At 43.3% G+C, this 27,477-nt stretch overlaps 1 protein-coding gene across 1 annotated transcript in view; it reads left to right on the top strand.

Moving 5' to 3' along the window:
* PRELID3A (PRELI domain containing 3A) overlaps positions 1-27,477 on the top strand; it is a 176,055-nt gene that overhangs the window by 88,084 nt on the left and 60,494 nt on the right. The window contains exons 4-5 of the mRNA XM_069219939.1: positions 2,353-2,423; positions 2,517-2,619. Coding sequence (XP_069076040.1) covers positions 2,353-2,423; positions 2,517-2,619 — 174 coding nt within the window. The remainder of the gene's footprint in view (positions 1-2,352; positions 2,424-2,516; positions 2,620-27,477) is intronic.

Here is a 27,477-nt window from a genome sequence, read left to right as displayed (position 1 = left end):
TCAGGCCTACCTATGCTCAGAGAAGGAAGTGTTGAAGAAGCAGTGACCACAATGTCAGTGAGTAAAGGAATGCTTCACAAAATGCATCAGAAAAAGCACTGTCTTTGTATTTATTTGCAGCAAGAGGCAGAAGAAGAAATATAGGCATACTGTGAGGTATCTATAAAAACTGAGATCAACTCGCTGACTTCTTGCCTTTATTGGTCCTGCTGGGCTGTGATAGATTTCTCTAACTTACTTGAACAGACTCAGGAGTATGTGCTTTCTGCTTTCAGATTCTAGAAGCTGAGAGTAATACTCTTTATTGTCTATGTTCCACCCATACTGCAAGACAGGACTTCTCATGCCCCCCTCAGCGCACATCAGGTTCAAGACTCCACATGATCTTCAAGGCCATCGGCACCAAGAAGATTAGAAATCTAACAGAGAAGCCAATGTTGTTGGACTCCATATCACATGAAGCATCACCCTGCTCTTACTGGGGGAACAAAAATCCTGTAGTCAAAGGAAAAAAGAGGCAAGATTTCTCTAGCTGCCCTTGAACCCTACCTCTTCTCCTCCACACTGGCTCTAGAATGACGTTCCCTTCAACCTGAGACTCATCACATTTCCTCTAGCAGTTCATCTGAACCGCTCTTCATATAAAACTGCCTCAGCCCAGCCAACACCACTTTCTTTCAGCCTCAGCCCCCAACTTATAACACTGCAGCCCAATGTTAAACCCTATGGAACCATCTTTGAGCAGGCCTTTATGTAAAGTGCTTCACTCTTCTCCATTGAAAGTCTTTACTAAGTAAAAACACCTAGTAAAATAAATATAACAAGTTATAGCAGTAGCCTTTGTTACTGGTTTGTAACTTTTTGTAAGACTTTTGAAAATCTAAAATGTTATTTTTTTATTTTTATTTTGAACACTACAAGCAATAATTATCTGTTCGGGGATTGCCCACAATGCGCACTGATTGTCATATTGATTAGATTTGTTGCTTGTCATATTTATATTTAACACTATTTCATTGCAAGTTCAAATTGTTGTGATTAAACTATTTTAAGCCTGACTTACTCCGGAGGCCAAATTTAAAGCCGTCAGCTAAATCGTTGCATTTACAGGAACCGCCTTCACAATCGTTCCTGTAAAAGCATTCAAAGTGTGCCACGGTCACATCAACATGACGGCACCGCACAGCTCACTTTAATTTTCTTTTTTTATTTTAAAAAAGAAAATCCCAAAGTGGGATTTTGTTTTTGAGAATAAAACAAGTAATGACCCTCTCACCATTGAACTTTTCTCCTGTGGCGAGGGTGTCATTGAAAAGGTATTACTTTTACATATCATTATGCTTTGGGTGTCGCATTGTAAAATTAAAATCTGGTCATGTTTCCACTCACTTTCAATCAGGCGGGTGGCCACATGGCCAAACCTCTGACAGCCCTTACTCTCTCAGGCCATCGGAGGGGTATGAATGTGGTGAAGATGGATTAGTCTCCAACATCTACACACTGAAGGGCTGCCTGTCTGTAAATCCAGTCGGCAGACCTTCAGTTTGGCAGAGAGGGCACTCCATTGCCGTCAAGAGTACCCTCTCCACCAAACTCAGCATCAGGCCCTTTGTCAGTAAGAGGCTGATGTTTAATGATATTTTGTGGTTGCAAAGCCTTTCAATCACAAAATTAGAGGGTTTACAACCACACAGTACCTTGATGTTTTTTACAAAACGCTTTTTGCAAGTTGGAAAAGCCTTTCTCACTCTAAGAAGGGGTAATGCGACCCTGTCTAAATTGCAAATACGAGAGGGTGTGAAAGGGGCTTCCTACTCTTATTTGCATTAGAGAAGAATGTATTAATGGTTTGCGACCGCAACTGCAGGTGTAACCCATTGTTCACATACACCTCAGAGGAGGCAAAATCTATGCCCCAGAAACAGCCTCTCCTTAGAGAATTGTGAGGGCCGACTTGGGGAGAACAGGCAGTGAACCAGAAGATCACTGTCTGCTGTCCCTGATGTCTTCTTAAACTTATTCCTTTTAAACCAGCACTGTTCCCTTTAATGGACATGGATGCTTTAAAAAACTTTCCAATTTACGATTGCAAAAGCATGGCCAGCAGTCTGCTGTACATGTATTTATAACCAAGCACAGGGGCTCGCAAACTGTGACGTGCCTAATTAATTTTCATTTAGCTGGTCGTTTTGCAACCCCATGCAAATTTACAATTTGCTACGTGAGAAACAGTTGGTGTACAAATTGCACATCCCTGATTTGTGGATAGTACATTCGAGCCTAAAACAGATTGGTTCAACTTGTAGTTTTATTAATGAGTAATTTAATCATTTTTCCTGTTTTACCTAACAGATCACTCTCACAAACCTGGTGTCTGTTGATGAAAGACTTGTGTACACACCTCACCCTGAAAACCCTGGGGAGTAAGTTGACCCTATTTATCTTTTCATGGAAGCAAGAGGATATGGTTACTGTTTTCAGTCTCTGCTAAAATTATCATCTTTTTTGTTCTGTAGAACCGTGCTAACACAAGAAGCAATTATTACTGTTAAAGGAGTAAGCCTTAACAGTTATTTAGAAGGTTTAATGGCAAACACCATCTCGTCTAATGCCAGGAAGGTATGTATGCATTTTAGCCTGAGGAAGAGGTCATTACAAGCAACCTGGTTTCAGTGGGAGCATGAAAGGACACCTTTAGATATCCTTTGGGAAGTTCATGTTAACTACAATCACCATTAATTAAAAAAAATTATTTGGAGATTGGAAGGATACTGAAAAAAATATTGCATGCGTCTATGCTACCTGTGCTATATGCATAGTTATTGTGAACCGTGGATTGCGTGGTATACATTAATACAATGTTCGGCTAGCTAAGCTCGTTAACATGCTGGATTTTAAGCTAAAATGTACAGATATCTCTTTCTTGTGCAACACCTCGTGCAAACTACAATGATTGCTAGAATGTATGATAACAGCTTAGATGCTGTACGTTTAAATACAATATGGTATTTTGTTTTTTACCACAAGACTGTTCCAATCTATCTGACCTGGCTCCCCATGTAAGTTGTTGAGAAACTTTCTAATATACCATAAAGCATTACTGATTATTTTGGTGGTTCCCCTTTAATCCCATTCGTTTGAGAAGTTGCAAGAGAATGTACCCATAACACAACTGCACCATTCTGCCACATGCCTCAATGCAAGGGTATGCGGTAGGGTTACTTAGATGTTGTTTACCTGTTCCCTGCCTCCATCCCCTGTTTTAGTGTTTTAGATTTATTTTGATGTGGCTGGAAGCTAAACAGAGCTGCAACAGAGATATCACTACATTCCCCAGGAAAAAGAGGATGTACAGGAGTGCTGATTATGTAACAAAAGCTTTGCTAGGCCCCTCGTCAGGGGGTCACTGCAGTTTGGAGTACCCATTGCCCCTGCCAGAGGTGCCAATGACAATATCAGCACAACTACTACTAACAATCATATTCCTACAAGTTTGACAACTGATACAATTCCAAGCCCCAAAGCTTTAAGAATGGCTAAGGTGGCAGGTATTCGTCATTTTAATGAATTAATAAACAACTATTGATGTGCTCCTCTCCAAATTAGACAAACAGCACCACCATTTGGTAGACTATCAATGTTGGTGTTGACAATTAAGTTCTGGTGCTGAGCACCGGAAACCACCAGCTCAAATTAGGCCCTGATGTACATGGACCTAGATGGTGTAGATCTCAGCAGACCACAACCAGATGTAAAGCTGTTTTCTGTCTCTCCGTGGCTTAGGAAAATGTATGACAATGACCATGATGCAAAAAGAAAATATCTAATGAGCCCCTCCCATTATATACTCAGTCATGTTAACCTATGTTCATCCTTTGTGTGAGTTGTTGATTTTTAGTTCAAAATGTTGACTGATAGTATCACAATGCACACACTAAATGGCCGATCTCTGTCCACACTTTAATATACATCCTGCCTTAGATGTTCATTATATGAAGCCCCTCGGGCGACCTTTACAATACTTCTTTTAGAAATGAACATAGCTTATGGTCATGTGAGATTTTGGAGATAGGTGGGGTTGGCCACCGATTGGAGGTTTGGTGCTGCACTGCATGGGGTTGTTCCCCTGCAGGGGTTGGGGGCCAGGCCTTGCGCCCAACTCCACACCTCACACAGCCACTCACTGTGTTTGGGTATGATAATAAGACCTTATTGTACGTTAACAAAACCCTAGAAATTACCTGGAAAAAAACAACGGTTAAAGTGATGTTATAGTTAAGTATGGTAATAATATCTTACTTTACATAAAAATAAAACTCAGAAATTCACCGGGAAAAAATAAAGGTCAGAGTGATGTTATGGTTTGGTGAAAATGTCACTTAAAAAGGTATATTTAAACCTCAAAAAAGTTCACAAGTTACAGTTTACTGAGCTAACTGGAACTTGTGCCCCCACCATGCTCTTCTTAAGACCTTAAAGATTGCAACAGTCCTGAAATGATCAATGACATCACCAATGGCCTCACTGTCAACATCTCAATTGGCATCATTAATGACAACACTGGGAATGGTGGGGGCATACATTTAAAATGTTACATTTTAAACTGACATTTCATCTATCGATAATGTCACTTCAAACTTGATTTTTTTAAACAAAAAAAAATATATATATATATATATATATATATATCTCCTACTGGCGGATACCAGTAGGTAATTATAGTTAGGGCCTAGAAATTTTCCACCAAAGCTGACCTGGCTTATAGTGGGTACCTGATGGTACTTACACCTTGTGCCAGGTCCAGTTACCCCTTATTAGTACATTAGTAGTGTTCTAGCAGCTTAGGCTGATAGAGGTAGCTATGGCAGAGCAGCTTGGGCTGAACTAGGAGACATGCAAAGCTCCTACTATACCACTTATATCATATAGCACTATATCATAAGAATCACAATACTCATCTAGTGACAATGTGTCAGAAATATCTCAGAGGATATGCTCCCTTAGAAGGTAAGTAAAATACACAAAATATACACACAAACCAAAATCAGGTAAGTAAACAGTTAGAAAAGTAGTGCAAACACTGTAGAATACAATAGGATGCAATAGGCCTGGGGCAACACAAACCATAAACTAAGAAAGTGGAATGCGAACCACGAATGGACCCCAGGCCTAGTGTGGTGTGTAGAGGGTCGCTGGGAGTGTAAGAAAACACTAAGGGTGTCCAAGATACCCCATCCCAAGACCCTGAAAAGTAGGAGTAAAGTTACCCTACTTCCCCAGAAACACAAAGTTGTGATAGGAGATTATGCAAAGGCAACAACTGACTGCAAAGCACCGAAGACGTATTCCTGGACCTGAGGACCTGACCAAGTCCGAGAGTCACGCAAGTGTCCGGGGGCGTGGGGGGGGGGGCAGGAGCCCACTAAACCCCAGATGAAAGTGCAAAAGGGCTGCCTCCGGGTGGAAGAAGCTGATGATTCTGCAACAACGGAAGATGCCAGGAACTTCTCCTTTGTACAGAAGATGTCCCATGGCGTGCTGGAGGATGCAGAGTTGTTTCCTTGCAGAAAGACCGCAAACAAGCCTTGCTAGCTGCAAAGGCCGCGGTTGAAGAAAATGGGTGCTGTCCTGGCCAAAGAAGGACCCGGAGGTCGCCCCTTGTTGGAGGAGGCAGAGGGGGTGCTCAGCATCACAGAGAGCCCATGCAGAAGCAGGCAGCACCCGCAGAAGTACTTGAACAGGCATTCAAGAAATCTGAGCACGGCGGTCGTCTTAACACTACAAAGGAGGGTCCCACGAAGTCGGTGGTCAACTCAGCGAGTTGAGCAATGCATAACGGAGTGCTGGGGACCTGGGCTATGCTGTGCACAAAGGATTCCTTGCAAAAGTGCACAGAAGCCCTAGCAGCTGCAGTTCACGCAGTACACAGGATTACTGTCTGGCGTGGGGAGGCAAGGACTTACCTCCACCAAATTTGGGCAGAAGGACCACTGGACTGTGGGGGTCACATGGATCCAGCTCCTGTGTTCCAGGGACCACGCTTGTCAAGATGAGAGGGGACCCAGAGGACCGGTGATGCAGAAGTTTGGTGCCTGCGTTAGCAGGGGGAAGATTCCGTCGACCCACGGGAGATTTCTTCTTGGCTTCCAGTGCAGGGTGAAGGCAGACAGCTCTCAGGGAATGCACCACCAGGAAACAGTTGAGAAAGCCGTCAGGATTAGGTGCTACAATGTTGCTGGTAGTCGTCTTGCTACTTTGTTGCGGTTTTGCAGGCGTCCTGGAGCAGTCAGCGGTCGATCCTTGGCAGAAGTCACAGAGGGAGATGTAGAGGAACTCTGGTGAGCTCTTGCATTCGTTATCTGAAGAGAACCCCACAGGAGAGACCCTAAATAGCCCTCAGAGGAGGATTGGCCATCTAACCAGGTAAGCACCTATCAGGAGGGGTCTCTGACATCACCTGCTGGCACTGGCCACTCAGAAGCCTCCATTATGCCCTCACACCTCTGCATTCAAGATGGCAGAGGTCTGGGACACACTGGAGGAGCACCCCCCTTGGGATGGTGATGGACAGGGGAGTGGTCACTCCCCTTGCCTTTGTCCAGTTTTGGGCCAGAGGAGGGGCTGGGGGATCCCTGAACCGGTGTAGACTGGCTTATGCAAGGAGGGCACCATTTGGGCCCTTCAAAGCATTTCCAGAGGCTGGGGGAGGCTACTCCTCCCCAGCCCTAAACACCTATTTCCAAAGGGAGAGGGTGTAACACCCTCTCTCAGAGGAAAATCCTTTGTTCTGCATCCCTGGGACTGGGCTGCCCAGACCCCAGGAGGGCAGAAGCCTGTCTGTGGGTTGGCAGCAGCGGTAGCTGCAGTGAAAACCCCAGAGAGCTAGTTTGGGAGTACCCGGGGTCCATGCTGGAGCCCCGGGGATGCAGGGGATTGGCACCCCAATACCAGATTTGACATGGGGGGACAATTCCATGATCTTAGACATGTTACATGGCCATATTCAGAGTTACCATTGTGAAGCTACATATAGGTATGAACCTATATGTAGTGCACGCGGGTAATGGTCCGCACTCACAAAGTCCGGGGAAATTGCCCTGAACAATGTGGGGGCATCTTGGCTAGTGCCAGGGTGCCCTCACACTTAGTAACTTTGCACCTAACCTTCACTAAGTGAGGGTTAGACATATAGGTGACTTATAAGTTACTTAAGTCCAGGGAACACATTCAGGCCACAAACTATGAGCACTGGGGCCCTGGCTAGCAGGATCCCAGTGAGACAGGCAAAAACAAAATGACACACAAGTAAAAATGGGGGTAACATGCCAGGCAAGATGGTACTTTCCTACAAGCATGCCCAAGGGTCTTGTTGTACATGGAAAATTTTGGGGTGATCTGTCAAGTAGGGGCTGAGAAAAAGGCGGAGGGTTAAAAAAAAGTGAGTTTCCCATTTGAATTCCCATAGACCCTTTAGACACGCCTGCATCCTGAACATCTGGATGGAATTACACCACATTTGGCAGAAAGGTAGCCTTTGGTACGCAGATGAGGTTTTTCTTTATTTAGTATAAATCTGTTCAGTAGTTTAGGAGAAATTAAAGGAAATCCAAATTGATACATCTAGGGTTGCGACCAATTAGTGAATACTGTTCATCTCGTGCAGAGATCTGATTGGCTGCCAACACTTCAAACAGGAAGTGTTGGCAGTCATTTTGTAAAAAACAAAAGAAAAGAAAAGGGGACAGGGTACTGTTACCGTTCAGCAGTTATAGTTAGAGTTATTTCAAGTAACCATTAACTTGTGCCCTGTGATAACTATAACTCGGGTCCTCGCTGCTAATTAGCCCAGATATTACAGCATTCATGACATCTGTTATAACATCTTATAACATCTTTGATAATATCACAGTAACATTTGTTGTAACTCTATTGAGTTACAACAAATGTTGTAACTGCATGGTGGGGGCGTGAGTTCTAGTTACTTGAAATACCTTTAACTATAACTGCTGAATTTCTATGTTTTTTTGCAAGTAAATACAGAACCTAACTATATCCTCCCTGTAAACTAAGTTTTTTCAGTTAATTTCTGTGTTTTATTTTTTTATTCTATTTGCTAACTATAACGTCCCTGTAACCTTTGTTTTTTCAGTGACATACATATATGCATTAAGAGTAGACTTAAGCTAGCAGTCGTCCTCTGTTCTTGAATTCTATGTGGTTTACAATGAAATAGTAAAGAACCAATCATGATAAATTCTTAATAGCCCTTTGGTTAACCTTCCTTCTTAATGGACTGGAAAGGGTAACAATCCAAGTGTGTAAAAATGTGTCTTATCCTGTCACTGAATCTACAGAAACAAAAGAAAATTCTGATTGATAGTTCTGACTGCAGACTTGTCAGATTTTGACTATCCTCTAATGCCACACTGGATCGGGAAATTTTCAAAGCAATCACTTCTGCATTCCAGCAGGAGGCACAAGTGGACTCAAATGAAATCTCACACCATTTCCGGAAGGGACAGAACAGAGCTGCATATAGGTCCCAGCCTTGCATGCTGTTTCTTTCTTTCCATGACCTTGGACACGGATCTAGAGCTCTACTCCCTAGTTTTATTGGAGTTTTACGGATGTCAAAATCTCCTTTTCTACAGGCAGTGTTTTCCCCGGAAAAACGACACATGCAGCAATCTTACGAAGCAGATGTCTGTCACTGATCCACACAATATCTGATTGCTGTGTTTGGGTCTAGACATTAATCATTGTTATAGAACAAATGCTCACTGATCCACCCAAAAGAAGAAGGTGAAACTATATGTCGCACAACACATACAGGGTGAGGTATGATGCACTCTAAACTTCGGACCCACTCCCACTTGTAAGCCGCTGACCCTCCCCCATTCTAAATCTTGATCCTGCTCCAAGTTACTTTGATCGAGCAAGTTGAGGATTAAGTCCGAGTCCAAACAGTTGCTGATTCTACATAGCCCCTCTGATGCCAGGGAGATGCCGCACAGGATCTGACTCCGGCACCCCCATCCGACTACAGGCCTCTTCCAAGACTGCTCCCAGCATGCCCTGAGTTGCCTGGACCATTGTAACCCTGCAGCTGACAGAGGATGTGCTGCAATTGTTCAGAACAATTCTGACTCACTCAGCATCATATCCAGGATATATCACCTGGTTTGCCCGACTTGCATTCCAAACTGGGTTTGGTGTAAAGGATATGGCCAGTGACCATGCTTTGGCGTGTAAAGGATATGGCCAGGGACCATGCTTTGGCGGTCCTGCATACTGATACTCTCCATAGTATATGCAGAGCATGGCTTGGGTACATGCCATGCATGTACTGTGTACAGAGTCTGCCCTGAGCACTATATGTAATGAGTAAGGGACACACTGGACATGCCCACACGTTAGACATCGCCATGTGTGAACTTAATTATTATCCACGGGCCTGTATCCTTGGACTAATACTTGGGCCCTTACACCCAAAACTGCTGTTTTATATATCACCCTAAATCAGTCAGGGAATGCAAGAAATTACTTAACCCACACTTTTGTCTCCATCCACACGGACCATGGTCTGTAAACCGTACCAACAAACTTTGGAAATAATTCAGAAAGCTCGGCTTTGAATACATAAGAATCTACTCCTATGTGTTATCACCTTTTGAAGTAGGAACGTTCCAACACTTTGCATGGTGGGAATGACAAGTTTTTACGACCCATGTGTTTTGTGAGACAAACAAGCATGTAGTGATACAATTTTGGGAGATTTGAAAAAAATGCTGATGGTTTACACCAAACCAAAATGTGCTTGTTATGGGCCTGTGCATTTTTTTTTTTTTTTAAGTTTTAAAGTGATGTTCGCATTTGTAAAATGCTCCCAAAAATCTTAAGAGATGAAAAAACACTGTCAGTGAATCTGCGCCAAATGGCTGCATGTCGTGTAACATTGTCAACTAGTCTTGTTTTTTTTTAACCTGTGATACTTCGCATCTATGTTTTATAGTATTACGTTTCTCCAGTACTGGATCTTTCATAGATTCACATGCTTGAATCATCCCCGTCGCCGAAGTGGGAGTCCCACAGTACATGAACATACCAGTATACATCATTACTATAAGCCCTACTGGCAATGAACAGTCTGTTTAAAAACATATCAATGTCCTTCTGTTAAAAAAGGACCAAAGTTGACTTATGACCAGTCAGGCGTCAGCACCCTCTAGAATACTCCCAAGTAGGCTGGTTCTCTCAGATTTTCTACTGCATGTCCTGTGAGAAGGAGTCTCCCTGGGCTCTGCCAAGTTATCTTCATACTTCAGGTATTTCATCTATTTCTTCACTTCAGATATGGCTGATACACCTAAAAAGGACTATCTTGATTCTGCTCTTCTTGCTAAAAAAAGGCTTCATGTTGATGATCCTCAAGAGGATTCTATATACTGCCTTCATCCTCATCATAAAATGAAGGGCTGTAAAATTTGCCGCAAATGTTCATCCAAAACCCTCAAAGTGAGGGCAGACTATTACTATGGCTACAAAAACCTCAGCCATCTATATCTCTCTCCTCAGAAGAGGACTCCTACTCTTCTAGTCTCTCACAAAAAAATCATCAAAGAGGAAAATATTTTCTGAGAACACCCTTAGACAGCTAGAAAGGCCTTAAAAAAGTTTCATCACGAGACTACCAAGGGTACATCTAAAAAATGTGGAAAACAAAGACATGAGGCTAGTTCGAGTAGATCCCATTCTTCTACTCCATCTCGAAAAACTCTTACCTCTTTGAAACCAACCTCAGAACCATCGACGACAAAACCACAGTTGAAATTCAGATTAACAAAGACTCCATAGACAATGACTAATAAACAAGCATGATGGCATCTACTATGGCATCGTCAACAATGGCAATGACACTGTCAGTGTTTGCATTGATGCCTATCCCATCGACCATAATCTCATCGGCTACAGCCCCAGCGATGTTGCAAGCATTTCGGATGACGACACCCTTCAAGAAAAAATCTCCGTTGACGTCAACACCACCGTCAGCAACTCCACCATAGACAACTTCCCCATTGACATCCTTACCGTCAACGACCCCCCATTGTCGACTGCACCACCGACTTCCTCATCGACGAGGGTCACAGCGTCAACGTTGCCTCTGCTGACAACTTTAAAACCGTAGTCAATGGCATCATCAACGACACGGTCAACGGTGATCAAAATAACAAAAAAGACAATTAGGCCGGAGCATACCTCTCCAAGCAAGGTTTCTCCTTATTCTCCTAGTCACAGGATTCTGACAATGACGGCTCATACGGAACAGCGTATAGTCTGTCACAACTCAACCAAAAAATTTCAAGATTTAGACGAGGAGGACAAGGATGATGATCAGTATTATGGTGCCTACTATCAGGAGCCCACTTATCCCTACATACCCTCCCCTTCTCAGCAACTCTTCTGTTCTCTTGCGCACAGACAACACAACAAGCATGTTTTACATAAACAAGCACAGTGGTACAAGATTGTTACCTCCAGCATCAGAAGCACAGAGGATTTGGAATTGAACAATCAGGCAACGCATCACTATCAAAGCGGAGCATGTCCCTGGGCTCAGCAACACTTTGGCAGACAGGCTCAGCAGAATTACATCAACCTGTTAAGAATGGGAGCTAGATCAGACCACTCTGGACCACGTATTCTCTTGGTGGGGCAAACCAACGCCGGACTTGTTTGCAACACCACAATACAACAAATGCCAGTACTTTGCAAGCTGGCATCCCCATCTGCAAATGCATTTTTGATAAGATGGTCCTGTATCTTTGCCTACACTTTTCCGCCTGATTCCTGTGATCCCGAAGGTTCTCAGAAAAATCAAATCGGAGAGATGTTGGATCATACTGATAGCTCCGAGGTGGCCCAGGCAACACTGGTTCATGGAGCTTCTGCTGTTATCCGAGGTCAACCATATTCACCTCAAGCCAGCCTCACCTGTTGCAGGACTGTTGAGAGATTCTACCTAAGGCACCAGCAGATTCAACCTGGAAAACATACAGATTGAAATGTAAAAGAGTTTGCATCTAGTACCAGACATCCTGTTTACATCCTCTTCAGATTTCACCAGAACAACTCTTGCCTTACCTGCTTTCTCTAGCTTATGTCAGTTCTGGCTCATTTCTCAATAAAAGTGCACCTGGCTGCAATCTCCAGGTATATTCGTTCTCGCTGCTCTACTTCCCTATGTTCCAGCAGAATCATTAAACAATTTCTAAAAGGCCTCTTTAGAGTATATCCCCCATTGAGGACTTCACCACCTGAGTGGCATCTATACATTGTTTTAACACAATTAACTAAACCACCGTTTGAGCCCATTCAAAAAGCTGACCTCAAATTCCTCACCTGGAAAGTCTCCTTGCTTTTAGCTCTTACAAGCGCCAAAAGAGTGAGTAAAATCCAGGCCTTCACCACACAGGAGCCTTACTTGCATTTCACAGATGATGCCATTATACTTAGAATGAACCCTAGATTCATTCCTAAGGTACCTAGTGACTTCCATATTAATAAGCCTATGGTTCTAAGAACTTTCTTTTCGAACCCAAGTACTCCAGAAGAAAGATCCCTGCATACCTTGGATCTTAAGAGGTACCTCAAATTATATTTGCACCATACAAAAACTCTCAAGAAAACTACTCAGTTATTGGTGTTCTACAGTCAATTGTGTATTGTAACTCCAGTAACTAAAGCAACAGTTGCCAGATGGATTTCAACCGCAATACAGTACTGTCACTGTAAAGCTGGTCGACCTTTATCAAACTAGGTCAGAACGCATTCAACCAGGGCAGTCTCTACATTTGATGCTCTCTTTGCTGGTGTGCCATTGGACAGGATATGTTGTCCAGCAACATGGAAAAGCTTTCACTCATTCACACAGCACTATTGTCTGGAACTTGCTCAGAGCACTGATGCGGCAGTTGGTCAAGCAGTACCGCGCTCTCTCTTTAAAAAAAGGTGAGCCTCTTTTCTTTATCTTTTTCGATCCAAATATTGAAATAGCTTTGCATTTGTTGATTAATGTTATATGACTATATACCTACATAATATATTAGACATGAGTGATATTTATGTACTGAAGCCCACCATCCGCTATTACACCATATACAAATATTCCACGTACTGCTTCCTAATTTGATTCAAGTATGTGAATCCATGAAAGATCCAATGCTGGAGAATAAAACTATCTACTTAACTGTAACTTCAGTTCTCCACTATTGGTATCTTTCATAGATGTACATGCGACCCACCCTCCTCCTCTGAGAGGCTCCCCTTATAGCTAGGGATAAAAATTCCCCCTTGTGCTCAAAGATCTGAAGGAATCAGGCTCTCTTGGGAGTGTTCTAGAGAGTGCTGGCACCTGATTGGTCATAAGTTAACTTTGGTCCCTTTTTAACAAAAGGACATTGATATGTTATTAAATAGACTGTCCATTGCCATTAGGGATTATGATAATGAGGTATACTGCTATTTTGATGACTCCCACTTTGACGACTGGATGGATTCAAGCAAGTGAATCTATGAAAGATACCAGTGCTGGAGAACTGAAGTTGCAGGTAACTCGTTTTCTTCTTATTTAAAAAAAGAAGTTTATATGGAAAAGTCCCAGAAATTATTGAAATTAATGAGTGTATTTAGCTGTGGAGCCATAATCTTATCTAACCGGGTTATTCTTGTGCTCTCAAGGAAATCATTTCATGCATTTACTCGAGTTTTTTTGTGGTAAACTGATTCAATCTGAGTTATTGTTGATCAATAAGGGGTGTATGTGACTTCATGCAGGTGGTTGGTGGGATGAACAGGCTAGACGAGATTAAGTTTTACAGTCAGAAGGTTTGAAAGAAGGAAAGGCTATGATCTGTGAAAAGACATGTGGGCAACATGCAGAGAAAAACAATAATAGAAATCAAGGCAGGCAGCCATGTTATTGTGAGTAGACTGCAGTCAGACAAATTATGTATGTAGAGGAAATTAATTGATATTTTTAAGGGAAGGTAATCTTTCATTGAATCTACTGCTTGTAAGGTTAATGTCTGTGGCATTTATTAACACTATATTTGCTGCAATATAAGCACTATATTTGCTTTGCCACACAACTGGACTCTCAGATCTGCAGTTAAAGTCTGTGATGATGTAGGTTACTTGTGAGTAAACTGTAGCAGCCTTTCTTCTCTATATAATTCGGCAGATACATCTAGTTGCTGATAAATGTACTGATGTTCATAATTTCTGAGTAGACATCTAAGTTCTAACCTTGGCTGTTGCCACATAATGTCCCTGACTCTTTCATACAAAGCAAGGTTTCCTCGGTAAAAGTGTGCATTGGAGGTTCAAATCTGGCCTCGCATTAGCCCTTCCAGTATGTGACTCCTAAGGCTCCCACCGGTGTCAGGTCACCTAATCAGCAGGTTTAGAGCTGCATTGGATCCAAGTACTGGTTGATCCACCTAACAGTAGTAGACGGGCATGGAGCAGAGCTGTGCATCTCCTGCACTTGTAGCCTACATTTAGGAGTACTTCAGCCTTTATTGCTTGCGCCTCACACCTCCAGTTGCAAGCCGCCACGCTGTCCTCCATTTTCTTGATGGAGCACTTCAAATAGCTTCTTTTTCAACAAAAATACTTTTGCCCTCTAGCTCCTTCCTTCCCAAATCTGTCAGTCATGGGCAGTCACCGGCATACATCTTGCTGTTCGCTCATAGATGTCATAGCTGTCTTTGCCTCTTACGCCTTCACTTGCAGATATCCTGCAGATTATGCAGCATGCACCAATAACTGCTGATAATTTGCCGTCTACTCCACAGTGCTAATGTTCATCCTGGAATCTCATTCTGCAAAGTCTATAACACGGCTTGCCACTATCCATATACACCTGACCATCAGTCAAAGCTTTGGCTCTCTTTCGGCCTGGAAGAGAAAGTCTGGAAGTGACAGGCTTTACCAGGGCCACACCACGTGACTCTCAACCCCATTAGCTGCCTTCCCTTTGTGGTTCATGTACTAAACGGCCACATATAGATAACACTTGGCCACTACCTCTGACTACAGGATGGGTTGACGACAAACAAATCAAACAGTTTAAGTTGCATCAAACCGAGAGCTCAAATTGCTTTGAGACTGTGGTTGGGAAATGCTACATTTGATCCCTCGCCTTAACGTTCCCCTTGATTAGTCTGCACGAAACGTTAAATGGTCAGTCTGTGATCTAAATATACTAATTTTGGAAAGTTTCTTTCAGGATTGTCTATTGGTGCAAAAGCTAATATTTTATCCAAAATTAGCTAATTCATTTTAAAGTGCAAATTGACATGACAGAGTTCCTAAAGATGACTCTAACGCTCATGCCTATGTGATTTTCCTATTGATCCTAGATGAGCTGGACACGTGTTTTTTTGTATCTGATACTTTGCTTAAATATTTTTTCTTCTGGCATTTATTTTTGTGATATAGAGATTGTCTCAACTTCATAATTTGACATATGGAGAACGGGGTCGGGGGGGGGGGGACGGGACGTGTATGGAATGGTTTGCACATGTGAGCCTTTTCAAAAAATAATTTGTATTAGTCCTCATACCTGAGTTCACCTTTTGCTTCCCCTCAGTCGCCTCGTCTGTGTGTTACATTGTGTGCATCTCGTATTTGCAATCTTAACTTTATCTCGGAATGAGCTCTAAAATACTTTGTAAACTCCAGTCCATGCTTCTCTAGCCTGAAGTAACCGGATTGTAACCATTGTGATATGTAGAGCGCTTCGATACCTCTCAAAGCATAGTTGGCACTATACAACTACCTCAAATAAAATACATAAATAGGATGTTTCAGTGCGAAGTCGAGTCGAATTAATGTTCTAAGCTCTTTGAAGGCTTTCTTCCCAGCTTTATTTCTTGTTCACGTGACCTTAGCTGTTTGCTCAAATTGTACTATATTTATGAGTCAGTGATGCTGCTGTAGTGAATCTCTACATATGAATGTAGGTCCGTGAGGCCAGCAGTGCTGCGTTTAAGCAAGAAGGCATCTTTTCATTGTAAAGCATATTGCTGGCAGGCCATTGCACCCGGAAGCACAAAGAACAGACCATTTCCTTCTATATAAGAGGACCATACCTTGTGAAAGGGACGTTTAAACGCAGGATAAATGAGCAGCAGTGACCCCACTGATCATCGTGCATCGACTTCTGTTCACAATAGTTCAGCTGCACTTTTTAGTGCTTGTTCTTATGAATGGTGTAACGTACATCCTACTACATCCTCCCTACCGAGAGCACAAACAATGTTAAGACCTATTTTTCCATCTATGGATGTTTTGCCATTTTACATACATGTGTCTCATATCATCCCACATACTCTAAACAGCGCCAAGTCTCTGCTCCTTGAAGTTGTCCGTGGCTGGCTTTGAGAGTATTATTAAAGTTCTCCAGCATTGGATCTTTCATAGATTCACATGCTTGAATCATCCCCGTCGTCGAGGTGGGAGCCTCACGGTAAATTTAAATATATAAAAAGCAGTAAGTCAGTAAAAATAAAACCAGTAGGCCCAAGTAGGCCTCATAAGGTATTTTACAGTCTATCCACTTTGTTTTGTGAAAAGACCCAAACTTGAGTATCAACCAATCAGGATTCAGCCCCTCCCAAACACTCCCAACAGAGGCTGAATTCCCTCAGATTTTCTACTGCACGTCGTGTGAAGGGAGTCTCCCTGAGCTCTGCTCAGTTTTTTTCCTATTTTCTGACTGAAGATTGTTTTTTCTCTCAGGAAACTAGTTACAACTTTACTATGTCTGAAAAGGCAAAGAAGGGTCTGTTCAGAGACTGTGACAACTGTGGGAAGAAGAGACTACATATTGATGACCCCCACAAGAAGTGTATTTACTGCCTTCATCCAGACCATAAGGTGAGAGACTGCAAAATCTGTCGCACCTTTAGTCAAAAAACCCTCAAAGACCGAGAGGGTAGACTTCTCTTATGGCTGCAAAAACAGAAAGCCTTAGAGCATCCTTCATCAGACAGCGAAGAGTCACCACAAACTTCTCGCCCTCAGAAAAGAACAGGTGAGAGAGATAGAGGTGCGGATGAACCACCAAGAAAAATGCACAAAAAGACTAAACAAGTCTTAACTGAAGAGGCAGTTAAACATGGACCAAAAAAGGTTCATTCAGAACCTACTACGCCGTTACACCGGAAAAGCACCTCAAAGAAACCATCCCTGTCTCTGTCACCACAAAAAGAGTCAGAAAAACTCTTTTTGGTGAAAAAACAACCGTCGACGACCGCCCCGTCGACGACAGTGTCGACGGTAACAGCGACCACGGTATCGTCGACGTTCACAACACCATCCTCACCGATGATTATGACGTCGTCGCCTTTGTCATCGACGACGATTATTACTGCAAAAATCTTCAAAAGAGCTTCGTCGGCAACCACATCGTCGACAGCGGAGGCCTCCTGGGTTCACAAATCATCCAGGGCACTCCCATCTACGCAAACTACGTCGGCGAAGCGACCGTCGTCGCTAAAATACCCGTCGACGAAGGGACCGTCGACTAAGGAAAAGACGCAGTCATGGACGGAAGCGTCGACGAGAGACCCGTCGACGAGAGACCCGTCGACGACAGTACAGTTGACGACAGTACCGTCGACGAGGGAGCCGTCGACGAGGGAGCCGTCGACGAGGGAACCGTCGACGAGGGAACCGTCGACGATGGATCCTACGATCACCACAGCATTAACAGTTTACAAACCTTTGGACATTTCACCAGCTCATTCCTCATACCATCATGAGGACTCCACCAGATTCTTACCCCTTTCCCTTATTAATATAGGGGACAAGCCATCTGACATTTTGCCGATGCATACATCACCAAGTAAGGTGCTGCCATACCCACCGCAACATCTTTTAGACGATGAGGATGATGATGTTCAAGGCATGTTTGGGGCAGCTAGTAGCCCGTCCCAACTAAATGTCAAATGTCAAGAGTTTGATGAAGAAGAGGATCAACATTACCAGCATAGTTATGCTTCAACATCTTATCCACAGGCAAACCAACCATCGCCTCTAGCTATGCCTAGCACATTAGTGACAGATTTACAACATATGTTGAAGGACTACTATAAAAGGTTCCCACCGTCAACTCAGTCCACGCCACCTAGACCTCAGAGTTACCAGCAAGCTCAAACTCCTAATGTTTCCGAAACGCCACAGACTAGTAGACCTGTAACTAGCCAAGCTCCGGAAGCTTACCTCTCGTCGGACGACGAAAGGGAAGAGGGCGAGCTAGCAGATTCAGCGGCTAGTGAATGGGACGACTATCTCGTTCCCACACCATCTCCACCTCCAGCAGCTCCAGTGGATTCTCCTCCAGAAGACATAGGAGGTTTCCATAATATCATAGAGAGAGCGGCGAAACGTTTTGGTCTGGAAATTGTTTCCCATGAAACTGAGTGTTTTTTGTATGACTTTAAAGAGCCATCAAAGAGATCTGTAAGAGCCATACCTATTGTGGATTTCTTGTGGCAGGAGGGTTTGAAGGCAATGAAAAACCCGGCAACAGTGCCTTCACAAATGCCAAGGCTAGAGAAAAAATACAAGGCCCCAGATGATTCTCCGGCCTGTTTAGTCTCACAACCGAAACCTGACTCGGTTATATCACAGGCGGCTCAACGACGATCCAAAAACCCCTCTACACCTATTGCGTCTCCCCCAGACAAAGAGGGAAGGAGACTAGACAATATCGGTAAGAAATTCTCCTCGGTTGCTGCAGTAACGGTCAAGGCGGCAAATTCCCTCGCCATCCTGGGAAGGTACGATCGGCAGATGTGGGCAGACATGTCCGTTTTTGTAGATTCACTGCCAGAAGATATCAAGGTGGAAGCTAAAAAGGTCTTGCAGGAGGGAGAAAGGGTTTCCGCAGAGATAATAGACAGTGCAATAGATATTTCCCTCACTGGCTTTCGACAATTAGCTGGAGCAGCAGTCCTACGCAGACAAGGGTGGCTTAAGGCTACTTCATTCAGACCAGAAGTCCAGACTCGTGTTCTCGACATGCCCTTCGATGGAGAGAGTTTGTTTGGCAAACATGTCGATGATATGCTGCAGGCTATCAAGACGGATACCGATACGGCAAAATCCCTAGGTACCCTGCAATATAAAAAACTACCTTTTCGTGGAGCAAGGGGTAGAGGTAATTACTCCTTTCGAGGTGGATACCAACAATACAGGTCACAATATACATCTTCCTCCACAGGACCAGGACATCAGCACCATCAACAACAGCAGCATTATCGATTACCACCAGCCGCAGCTTACAAACATCCGGCTAGAGGAAGAGGAGCTGCCCGAGCAAGAGATACAGGCAGAAAGCAATGACCAGCGGATAATCTCAACACCTCCCCAATCAATATTGAAGGTCGGAGGTCGCATCAATTCTTATTTCCCCAAGTGGAAGGCTATAACATCGGACAGATGGGTACTAGATGTGGTGACCAGAGGTCATACTCTGGAATTCATCCAAACACCACCGAGTGTCCCTCCATCGGGTACACCGCCTCTGAGGTTGAGCCAACTTCTCAGGGAAATAAGGATAATGCTAACAAAAGGAGCAATAGAACCAGTCCCTTTATCTCAAAGGAACAAGGGTTTCTATTCCCGGTTTTTCCTTCTCAAGAAACCCTCAGGAGACTGGCGCCCCATCCTGGACTTGAGAGCACTAAACAAGTTTCTAAAGAAACAATCGTTCAGGATGGTAACGTTGCAGGATGTCCTGCGTCTCATAAACACGGGCGATTGGATGGCATCCCTAGACCTCCAGGATGCTTATTTTCATATCCCCATATATCGCAACCATCGCAAATTTTTAAGGTTCAGGGTAGGAAGTATGCACCTCCAATTCCGGGTTCTACCATTCGGTCTCAAATCAGCCCCCAGAATCTTCACAAAAATGCTAGCTCCAGTAGCAGCACATCTTCGCCAGGCAGGTATCCAGGTCTTCCCTTACCTGGACGACTGGCTTATAAAGGCACCCTCAAAATTACAAGTAACAAATCATATTTCCTATTGCCTTCATTTGTTACACAGCCTGGGGTTTGTAGTCAACTACCAGAAATCTCAGATATACCCCAAACAAGAATTGAGTTTCTTGGGAGCAATTTTGGACACAGTACGCAGCAAAGCGTACCCATCACACGAGAGGAAACAAAAGTTAACCTCGTTGGCAAACAACCTATCCAGAAAAAAGTTCGTTTCAGTCCGCATCTACAAATCATTGCTCGGAATGATATCATCGTGCATTCCGCTAGTCCCAGATTGCAGGCTCCATATGCGACCCCTGCAAGAGCAATTGGACATACAATGGACACAGGTCCTCGGCTCCTTCGAAGACAAGATTCGCATAACGCCTCTAATGAAGAACACTATGAGGTGGTGGGCGACTCCAACCAATTTCTCAAAAGGGCTGTCTTTTCTTCTTCAAACACCAAGTTACATAGTAACAACGGATGCCTCTCTCGAAGGATGGGGTGCACATTGCCAGGACCTGCAAATCAGCGGAATCTGGAATCAGCAAGAGAGCCAGCTCCACATCAATTATCTAGAACTCAAAGCAATACACTTAGCTCTAAAAGCTTTCTTGCCAAAGATACAATGTTCAAGCGTCTTAATCCGGACGGACAACATGACCAGCATGTTTTATCTAAACAAGCAAGGAGGCACAAGGTCCCTACAACTCTCGCAGCTAGCCCAACAAATTTGGACATGGGCCATCAAACACAATATTTCACTAAAAGCGGAGCATGTGCCAGGACAGATCAATGTTCTAGCAGACACCTTGAGCAGGACTGTAATTCCTTATCACGAGTGGGAGCTAGACCAGAAAACTCTCAATGGCCTGTTTCTATTATGGGGCAAACCAAACTTAGACCTATTTGCCACTCTCGAGAACAAGAAATGCCAGTTCTACGCAAGTTGGCTTCCCCAAAAAGATTCGTGGGGGAATGCGTTTTCGATGAGATGGTCAGGAGTTTATGCCTACGCTTTTCCTCCGATCCCGCTCATTCCGAGAGTCATCAGAAAAATGAAGACGGAGGGGTGTCGACTTCTACTCATAGCTCCCAGATGGCCCAGACAAATATGGTATACGGAGCTCCTCATGCTCTCCGAACGACCACATCTACCACTCAGACAGAGTCCGACTCTTTTAACGATGCACCAGGGACAAGTCACACACCCACATCCGTCGTCTCTTCATTTGTCGGCTTGGCTCCTGAACACAATGAATACTTAAATCTCAAAATCTCCCCAGAGTGTAGAGACATCTTAGCAAAAGCTAGAGCTGACACTACCAACAAAACCTATAGACTTAAATGGAAACGGTTTTGTGTTTGGTGTGCAGCGGAAAATATACATCCTTTATCTTCTACTCCGGAACAGATACTTCCATATCTCCTGCTCCTGGCAAAATCAGGACTTGCATATTCTTCCATACGGGTACATCTGGCAGCAATCTCCAGATACCGCAGATCACCAGATAGACTCTCTTTGTGTTCCACAAGAATTGTCAAACAATTTATGAAGGGCCTTTTTCGGGTCTTCCCGCCAATTAGGAAACCCCCGCCTCTATGGTCATTGAACGTTGTGTTGATGCAACTCATGAAAGCTCCTTTTGAGCCGATCCACAAGGCTGACCTAAAATTCCTGGCATGGAAAACAGCGTTACTGTTAGCTCTTACTTCGGCAAAGAGAGTCAGTGACATTCAGGCTTTCACCATCAAACAGCCGTTCCTCCAGTTTACAAACTCAGGTGTCATCCTGCGGACAAATCCTAAATTCATTCCGAAAGTTCCCTCAACATTTCATTTAAATGAACCAGTCATCTTAAAAACCTTTTTTCCAAATCCGCAAACAGTGGCGGAAAGAACATTACATTCTCTCGATATTAAAAGATGTTTAAAGTTTTATCTACAGAAAACTCACACCATCCGCCAGTCGGATCAATTATTTGTAGCGTTCGGCGGAACAAAGAAGGGACACGCGGTGTCCAAACAAACTTTAGCAAGATGGATTGGCCTGGCGATTCAATTCTGCCATTCAAAAGCAGGAAAGCCGCTCCACACCAAGGTGAGAGCCCACTCTACAAGATCGGTAGCCACTTCAGCGGCACTCTTTGCAGGTGTACCACTACATAGCATCTGTAGAGCAGCAACATGGTCCAGCCAACACACATTTACAAGACATTACTGTTTAGAGGAGACAAACCAGGTCGATACAGCAGTGGGACAAGCAGTGCTGAGGCATCTATTTCGTTAAGGTTAGCCTCTTACACATCCCACCACCACACTCGAGGTATGGTCATTAATGGTTCATTTTCTTCTACTGTTTAACGTGTCGTATTCTCCATAATAATAGCATAGACTGTGTCAGGATTTCTTGCCACACACATTTTATTGCTTTTATATTCGTATGTTTGTGAATATAAATATAATTATATGTAAGTGCATATTTAAAACTGAACTAATGTGAATCACATCACGTATAGAATTACGATGGAATTACAGTCAATGTAATTCAGTAAGTAAGAAAACATTACTGCTCGTTACTCGGATTCAAGCATGTGAATCTATGAAAGATCCAATGCTGGAGAAGAAAATTAGTTACTTACCTGTAACTGCAGTTCTCCAGTATTGGTATCTTTCATAGATTCACATGCGACCCACCCTCCTCCCCTCAGAGGCTCCCCTATTATACAGATATTAAACTTCACACTCCTAATAGAAAATCTGAGGGAATTCAGCCTCTGTTGGGAGTGTTTGGGAGGGGCTGAATCCTGATTGGTTGATACTCAAGTTTGGGTCTTTTCACAAAACAAAGTGGATAGACTGTAAAATACCTTATGAGGCCTACTTGGGCCTACTGGTTTTATTTTTACTGACTTACTGCTTTTTATATATTTAAATTTACCGTGAGGCTCCCACCTCGACGACGGGGATGATTCAAGCATGTGAATCTATGAAAGATACCAATACTGGAGAACTGCAGTTACAGGTAAGTAACTAATTTTCTTCTACTTTTAATGGGCAACAGATGCTGTTTGAGCACCGGTATTGAGATGCATTGACAGCATGACAGATATTAGCCAATTGTAATGCTAATCGAGAAAGCAACAGCATTACAGCAAGCGCAGCTATCAGTGTTGCAACAGATGCACTGACACTGGGGCTCAGAGGTTTTGGGGGAACCACCCCCTATTGGTTTATCTATAAAACAGGGGGATGGAGTCCAGTTTCATTGCTTGCATTAGGGCTCGTGGCACCCTTGCTACGCCCCTGAGCATAACATAAACAAATTACTACGTTTTATGCGTATTAAGTTGGTTTGTGAGTTTCTTTAAAATGGTCCTATATTTGTACTGCTGTGACCACCTGTAGAAAATTTGGATTTGGTAGATTCACACTGGCATGCCCAGGCTACATGGGATTTAACACCCTGATTGTCTTCATGACCGAACCATGACTGCTGTTTGACTGGTCCACAACTACCAGTTCTCTTACGCAAGACCCACATTATCCAGATGTTGCAGTTTTGACTGGGGGCAGTGAAGTGCCAAGGAAGGTGCGTAGTGGTGCCTCCTTTCGCAGGCCTTTTGAAGTCAGTGTAGATGACGAAGGCTGTCACACCCATGATATTTAGTGAGCAAAACTTAACCAGTGCTACTTAGGGACTTCTTAGCTTAGGGAGCTTTGGCTGGAAAGTTTTGTGGATAGATTTAGTGAAGAGCCCTACAAGGTCAAGATAACTCTTCATAAAATCTGCAATAACAGCTGCACCTGAGTGGTTATATTCCAGGTTTTAGGTTTACTAGCTTTTTTGGACTTGGAAATCCTGCATGATGGCTGAATTACTCAATCTAAAATACACATAAATATAGTTCTCGTTCTAATAAACAGATAGGGCCTTGTGAAAATACCCCATTTCAGGTTGTGTCCAATAACAGTGCTACCTCGTGGGAATAGGGCCTGATTGAGAGTTTGGTGGTAACTACCAATCAGAAATTTCTAAAGGAAACACTTAATAGAGAGTAGAATATCGTCCCTCATAGGATATCATTGTGGAGGAAATCCAGACAGTGAATTGTATTCCTCATGTAACATTTTGGGAACTGGAGCCTATTCAGTTACCTCAAACCCTAAATGAGACACTTATAGGGCCAGATGTACGAAGCATTTTTCAAGTTGCCATTTGCGATTTGAAAAATGCTTTTTGGGATGTACAAAGCCCATCGCACTCGGCAGCGTTATCATACGCTGTGACCCGGCACACGTACCGAGGTTTTTTTGACTCCCGTATCCTGGGGAATCACTGACGGGGTCTACTCAGACCACTGACGGAGTGTGTATCCTGGACTACGGACACATTCCACGGGGCAGTCTCTTTGCCCTGGAGAGTACTAACTGTCCCTGTTATAACGAGGGACCCTCTCTTACCTGGATACTTAAATCATATTTTTCCTGATATGGCTGTACATATTAATTTCATACAGAAACACTGTGTTACCCGAATATATTGACTCTTTAAGCCTTGAAGAAGTCCGTGAGGACGAAACACGTGTTGGCTGTTACCGAACACACGCATATTCGATTGTTTACATGGACTTGTACTATCTCTGTATTTCTGTTCATACTTTGCAACGCTAAGGATTAAAGTATCTGTTACAAATGTACTTACCATGGAGTGCCCTGGTTGCTCTTTCTAGATTTTGCATATTGTTCCAGACAGCACACAACATAGGTGGTGTTCAGCCACCGCCTATGTGTTTGTGCATTCTTGAAACCCGTGGTGGTTGGGTTTCTGCACCAGGTTGGCACCCTCCATATGACTTACACATGATATGATGTTTCCGGACTTCTTTGATTTCAGATGTGCAATGTTTAGCATGTAACCACCTTTTTGAGGAACGTTGATTAAAAGCCCAAACTGCGATTCGGTAACTTGTTACCGAATCGCAGTTTGGGTTTTGCGATTCAGTATTAGGAAGGGGCGTGACAAGGGCGTCCCTTCCTAACACCGAATCCAGATGGTATGTATGATTGTTTTGTGACCGCGAATGCGGTCGCAGAACAATCGCAGTTAGCACCAGTTTCAAAATGGTGCTAGCCCATTCGCAAACAGGACGGTGTTCCCTTGGGACCCCTTCCCCGTTGTGAATGGCTGCGAAAATATTTTTTCAGAGCAGGCAGTGGCAGGCACTGCCTGCTCTGAAAAAATTATAAGAAAACTTTTCATTTTTGATTTTTAAATGCATCTCGTTTTCCTTTAAGGAAAATGGGCTGCATTAAAAAAAAAAAAAAAACTGCTTACTTAAAAGCAGTCACAGACATGGTGGTCTGCTGTCTCGAGCAGGCCACAATCACTGTGAGGGCGGCCATTCCCAATGGGGTCGCAAATTGCGCCTTACCGCATGAATATTCATGAGGTTGGTCATTTGCGACCCCAATGGGAATCGCAAACAGTGTCATTGGCACTGTTGTACATCAGGTTTTGCGACTCGCAAATTGCAAATCGCTATGACTCGCAATTTGCAAATCGCAAAACCTGATTTTTGTACATGTTGCCCTTAGTCCCATATCTAATAACACATTTTCAAACCTAGTACATTAAGGCCCATATTTATACTTTTGTTTGCGTCGCTTTTTTATGCAAAAGCGGCGCAAACTTACAAAATACATCTGTATTTTGTAAGTTTGCACTGCTTTTGTGTCAAAAGATGACGCAAATGCGGCGCTAAAAAAAGTATAAATATGGGCCTAAGTTCTTTGTGCTTTCTGATTCTGTGAGGATGACATTGGACAACGGGAAAGGTGGAGAACTAGCAGTTTCTTGAGGAGAAAATGGGGCGGCCTCTTTGCATGAGGAGAGAACTGGGCCACGTGGACGGCTGTTTTGGTGCTTGTGCAATAATGATAGAGCAGCACTATGTTTGAAAATTTAAATGTGTGTCTGTTGTGTGTGTGTGTGTGTGTTGGAGAATTCTTGGGATCAGTTGGGGTGGATCATTATGAGGAGAAATTGTTTTGGAAGAAATTTCCCTGTTTATTATGGTGAAGCATATGCAGAAGAACCTCATTGCTGGCTGAGCACATTTATCAAAATTTTCAGGATGGGGCATAATAACTTTGGATCACTACCTCTGTTGACATTCTTCAAGATTAGAGACCACAAAGTAAAAAACGTACTTCCTAATCTTTCCTTAGCTATGGATATTTAAAAAGAAGTGACACTTGGAATTCTGATATTATTCTCATTGATACTCACTCGCCACATTCTATGATTTTAATTTAAAATGTTTTTTGACATTTTACATTTGTTTTACAGATTAAGGAAGGTGAAATACATCTATCTTACATTTCTAAGGTGTTCAGAGTTCGATACAAATTGCCATATAGCATTAGCGCCATGGGTGCACAGTATATGGTGATCGTTATAATAAACACATTAAACAAGAATTATCAATCGAGCATCAAATTAACAGAAAAACAACACTGTCAGGACCCAAAGCGTTTTAAAATCTACAGTCAAATATGCTAACTATTTTTTCAGTGTATTGGCTAAGCAGCGTTACGGGCTGGGGAGAGGGGTGGTTTCACGGATAAACTGCTGTGCAGCCATCACAGGTAGGTTAGGTAATTTTCTGCTTTTGGTGAGTCCTATCCCCAGTCATTCTGTTGTTAACATGGCAGCAATCGGTTCATAACCAAATCTCTAGCTACAAGAATCTAAGAAGCTCTGTCATCAGTTTTATCACGCACGCCTGACAGTATCTTTTCCCATAGTGTAAGACCTGTGACGCCCTGTGACCCTCCTATAGTCTCCTGTAGGACCATTATCTTGGCTCTAGACCATTTCTGGACATTCCCTAGCCACTTTTTAATGTCTGAGCCTTTAATGCAATCGCTATGGAACGTTTAACCAAGATAAGACCCAGTTTGATAAACCTGGCTGTATGTTTGTTTCGACTGGAGCAGCGTCCGGCCCAGTGCGCATATCCCAGTGTCATGGTATTGGTTTGTACATGTAGAGTTGCAGTAACTTGAATCCAGTATTGCATCAGCTCCGTTCACACCCACACCATATGTAAGAAATTGGGCCCTGGAGCTTGGCAGTGTGGAAAAGTATCTAAAGAACCCAGGTAAATTTTCACCACTCTTAGCGGTGTCAGGTATGTCTGGTGCAAATAATTAAGCAAAAGCTTCTTCTAACAGACTTTGTGTATTGTACAGTCTTTTCCCAGTCGCTATCTATTAACTCTTTGCACAGTGCCCCTTAACAGTTCATTTGAATATGTTCCAGGCCTTTGGGCATTGCCCCTCAAATCAACCCATAGAGGAGGATTCCTGCCCGCCTCTCCATCTCATGTGTAAGGATCGTGTGTAATGTATCATT

The sequence above is a fragment of the Pleurodeles waltl genome, chromosome 2_2 (genome assembly GCF_031143425.1).
Source record: "Pleurodeles waltl isolate 20211129_DDA chromosome 2_2, aPleWal1.hap1.20221129, whole genome shotgun sequence".
NCBI lineage: Eukaryota > Metazoa > Chordata > Amphibia > Caudata > Salamandridae > Pleurodeles > Pleurodeles waltl.
This window is presented reverse-complemented; position numbering and strand designations above follow the sequence as displayed.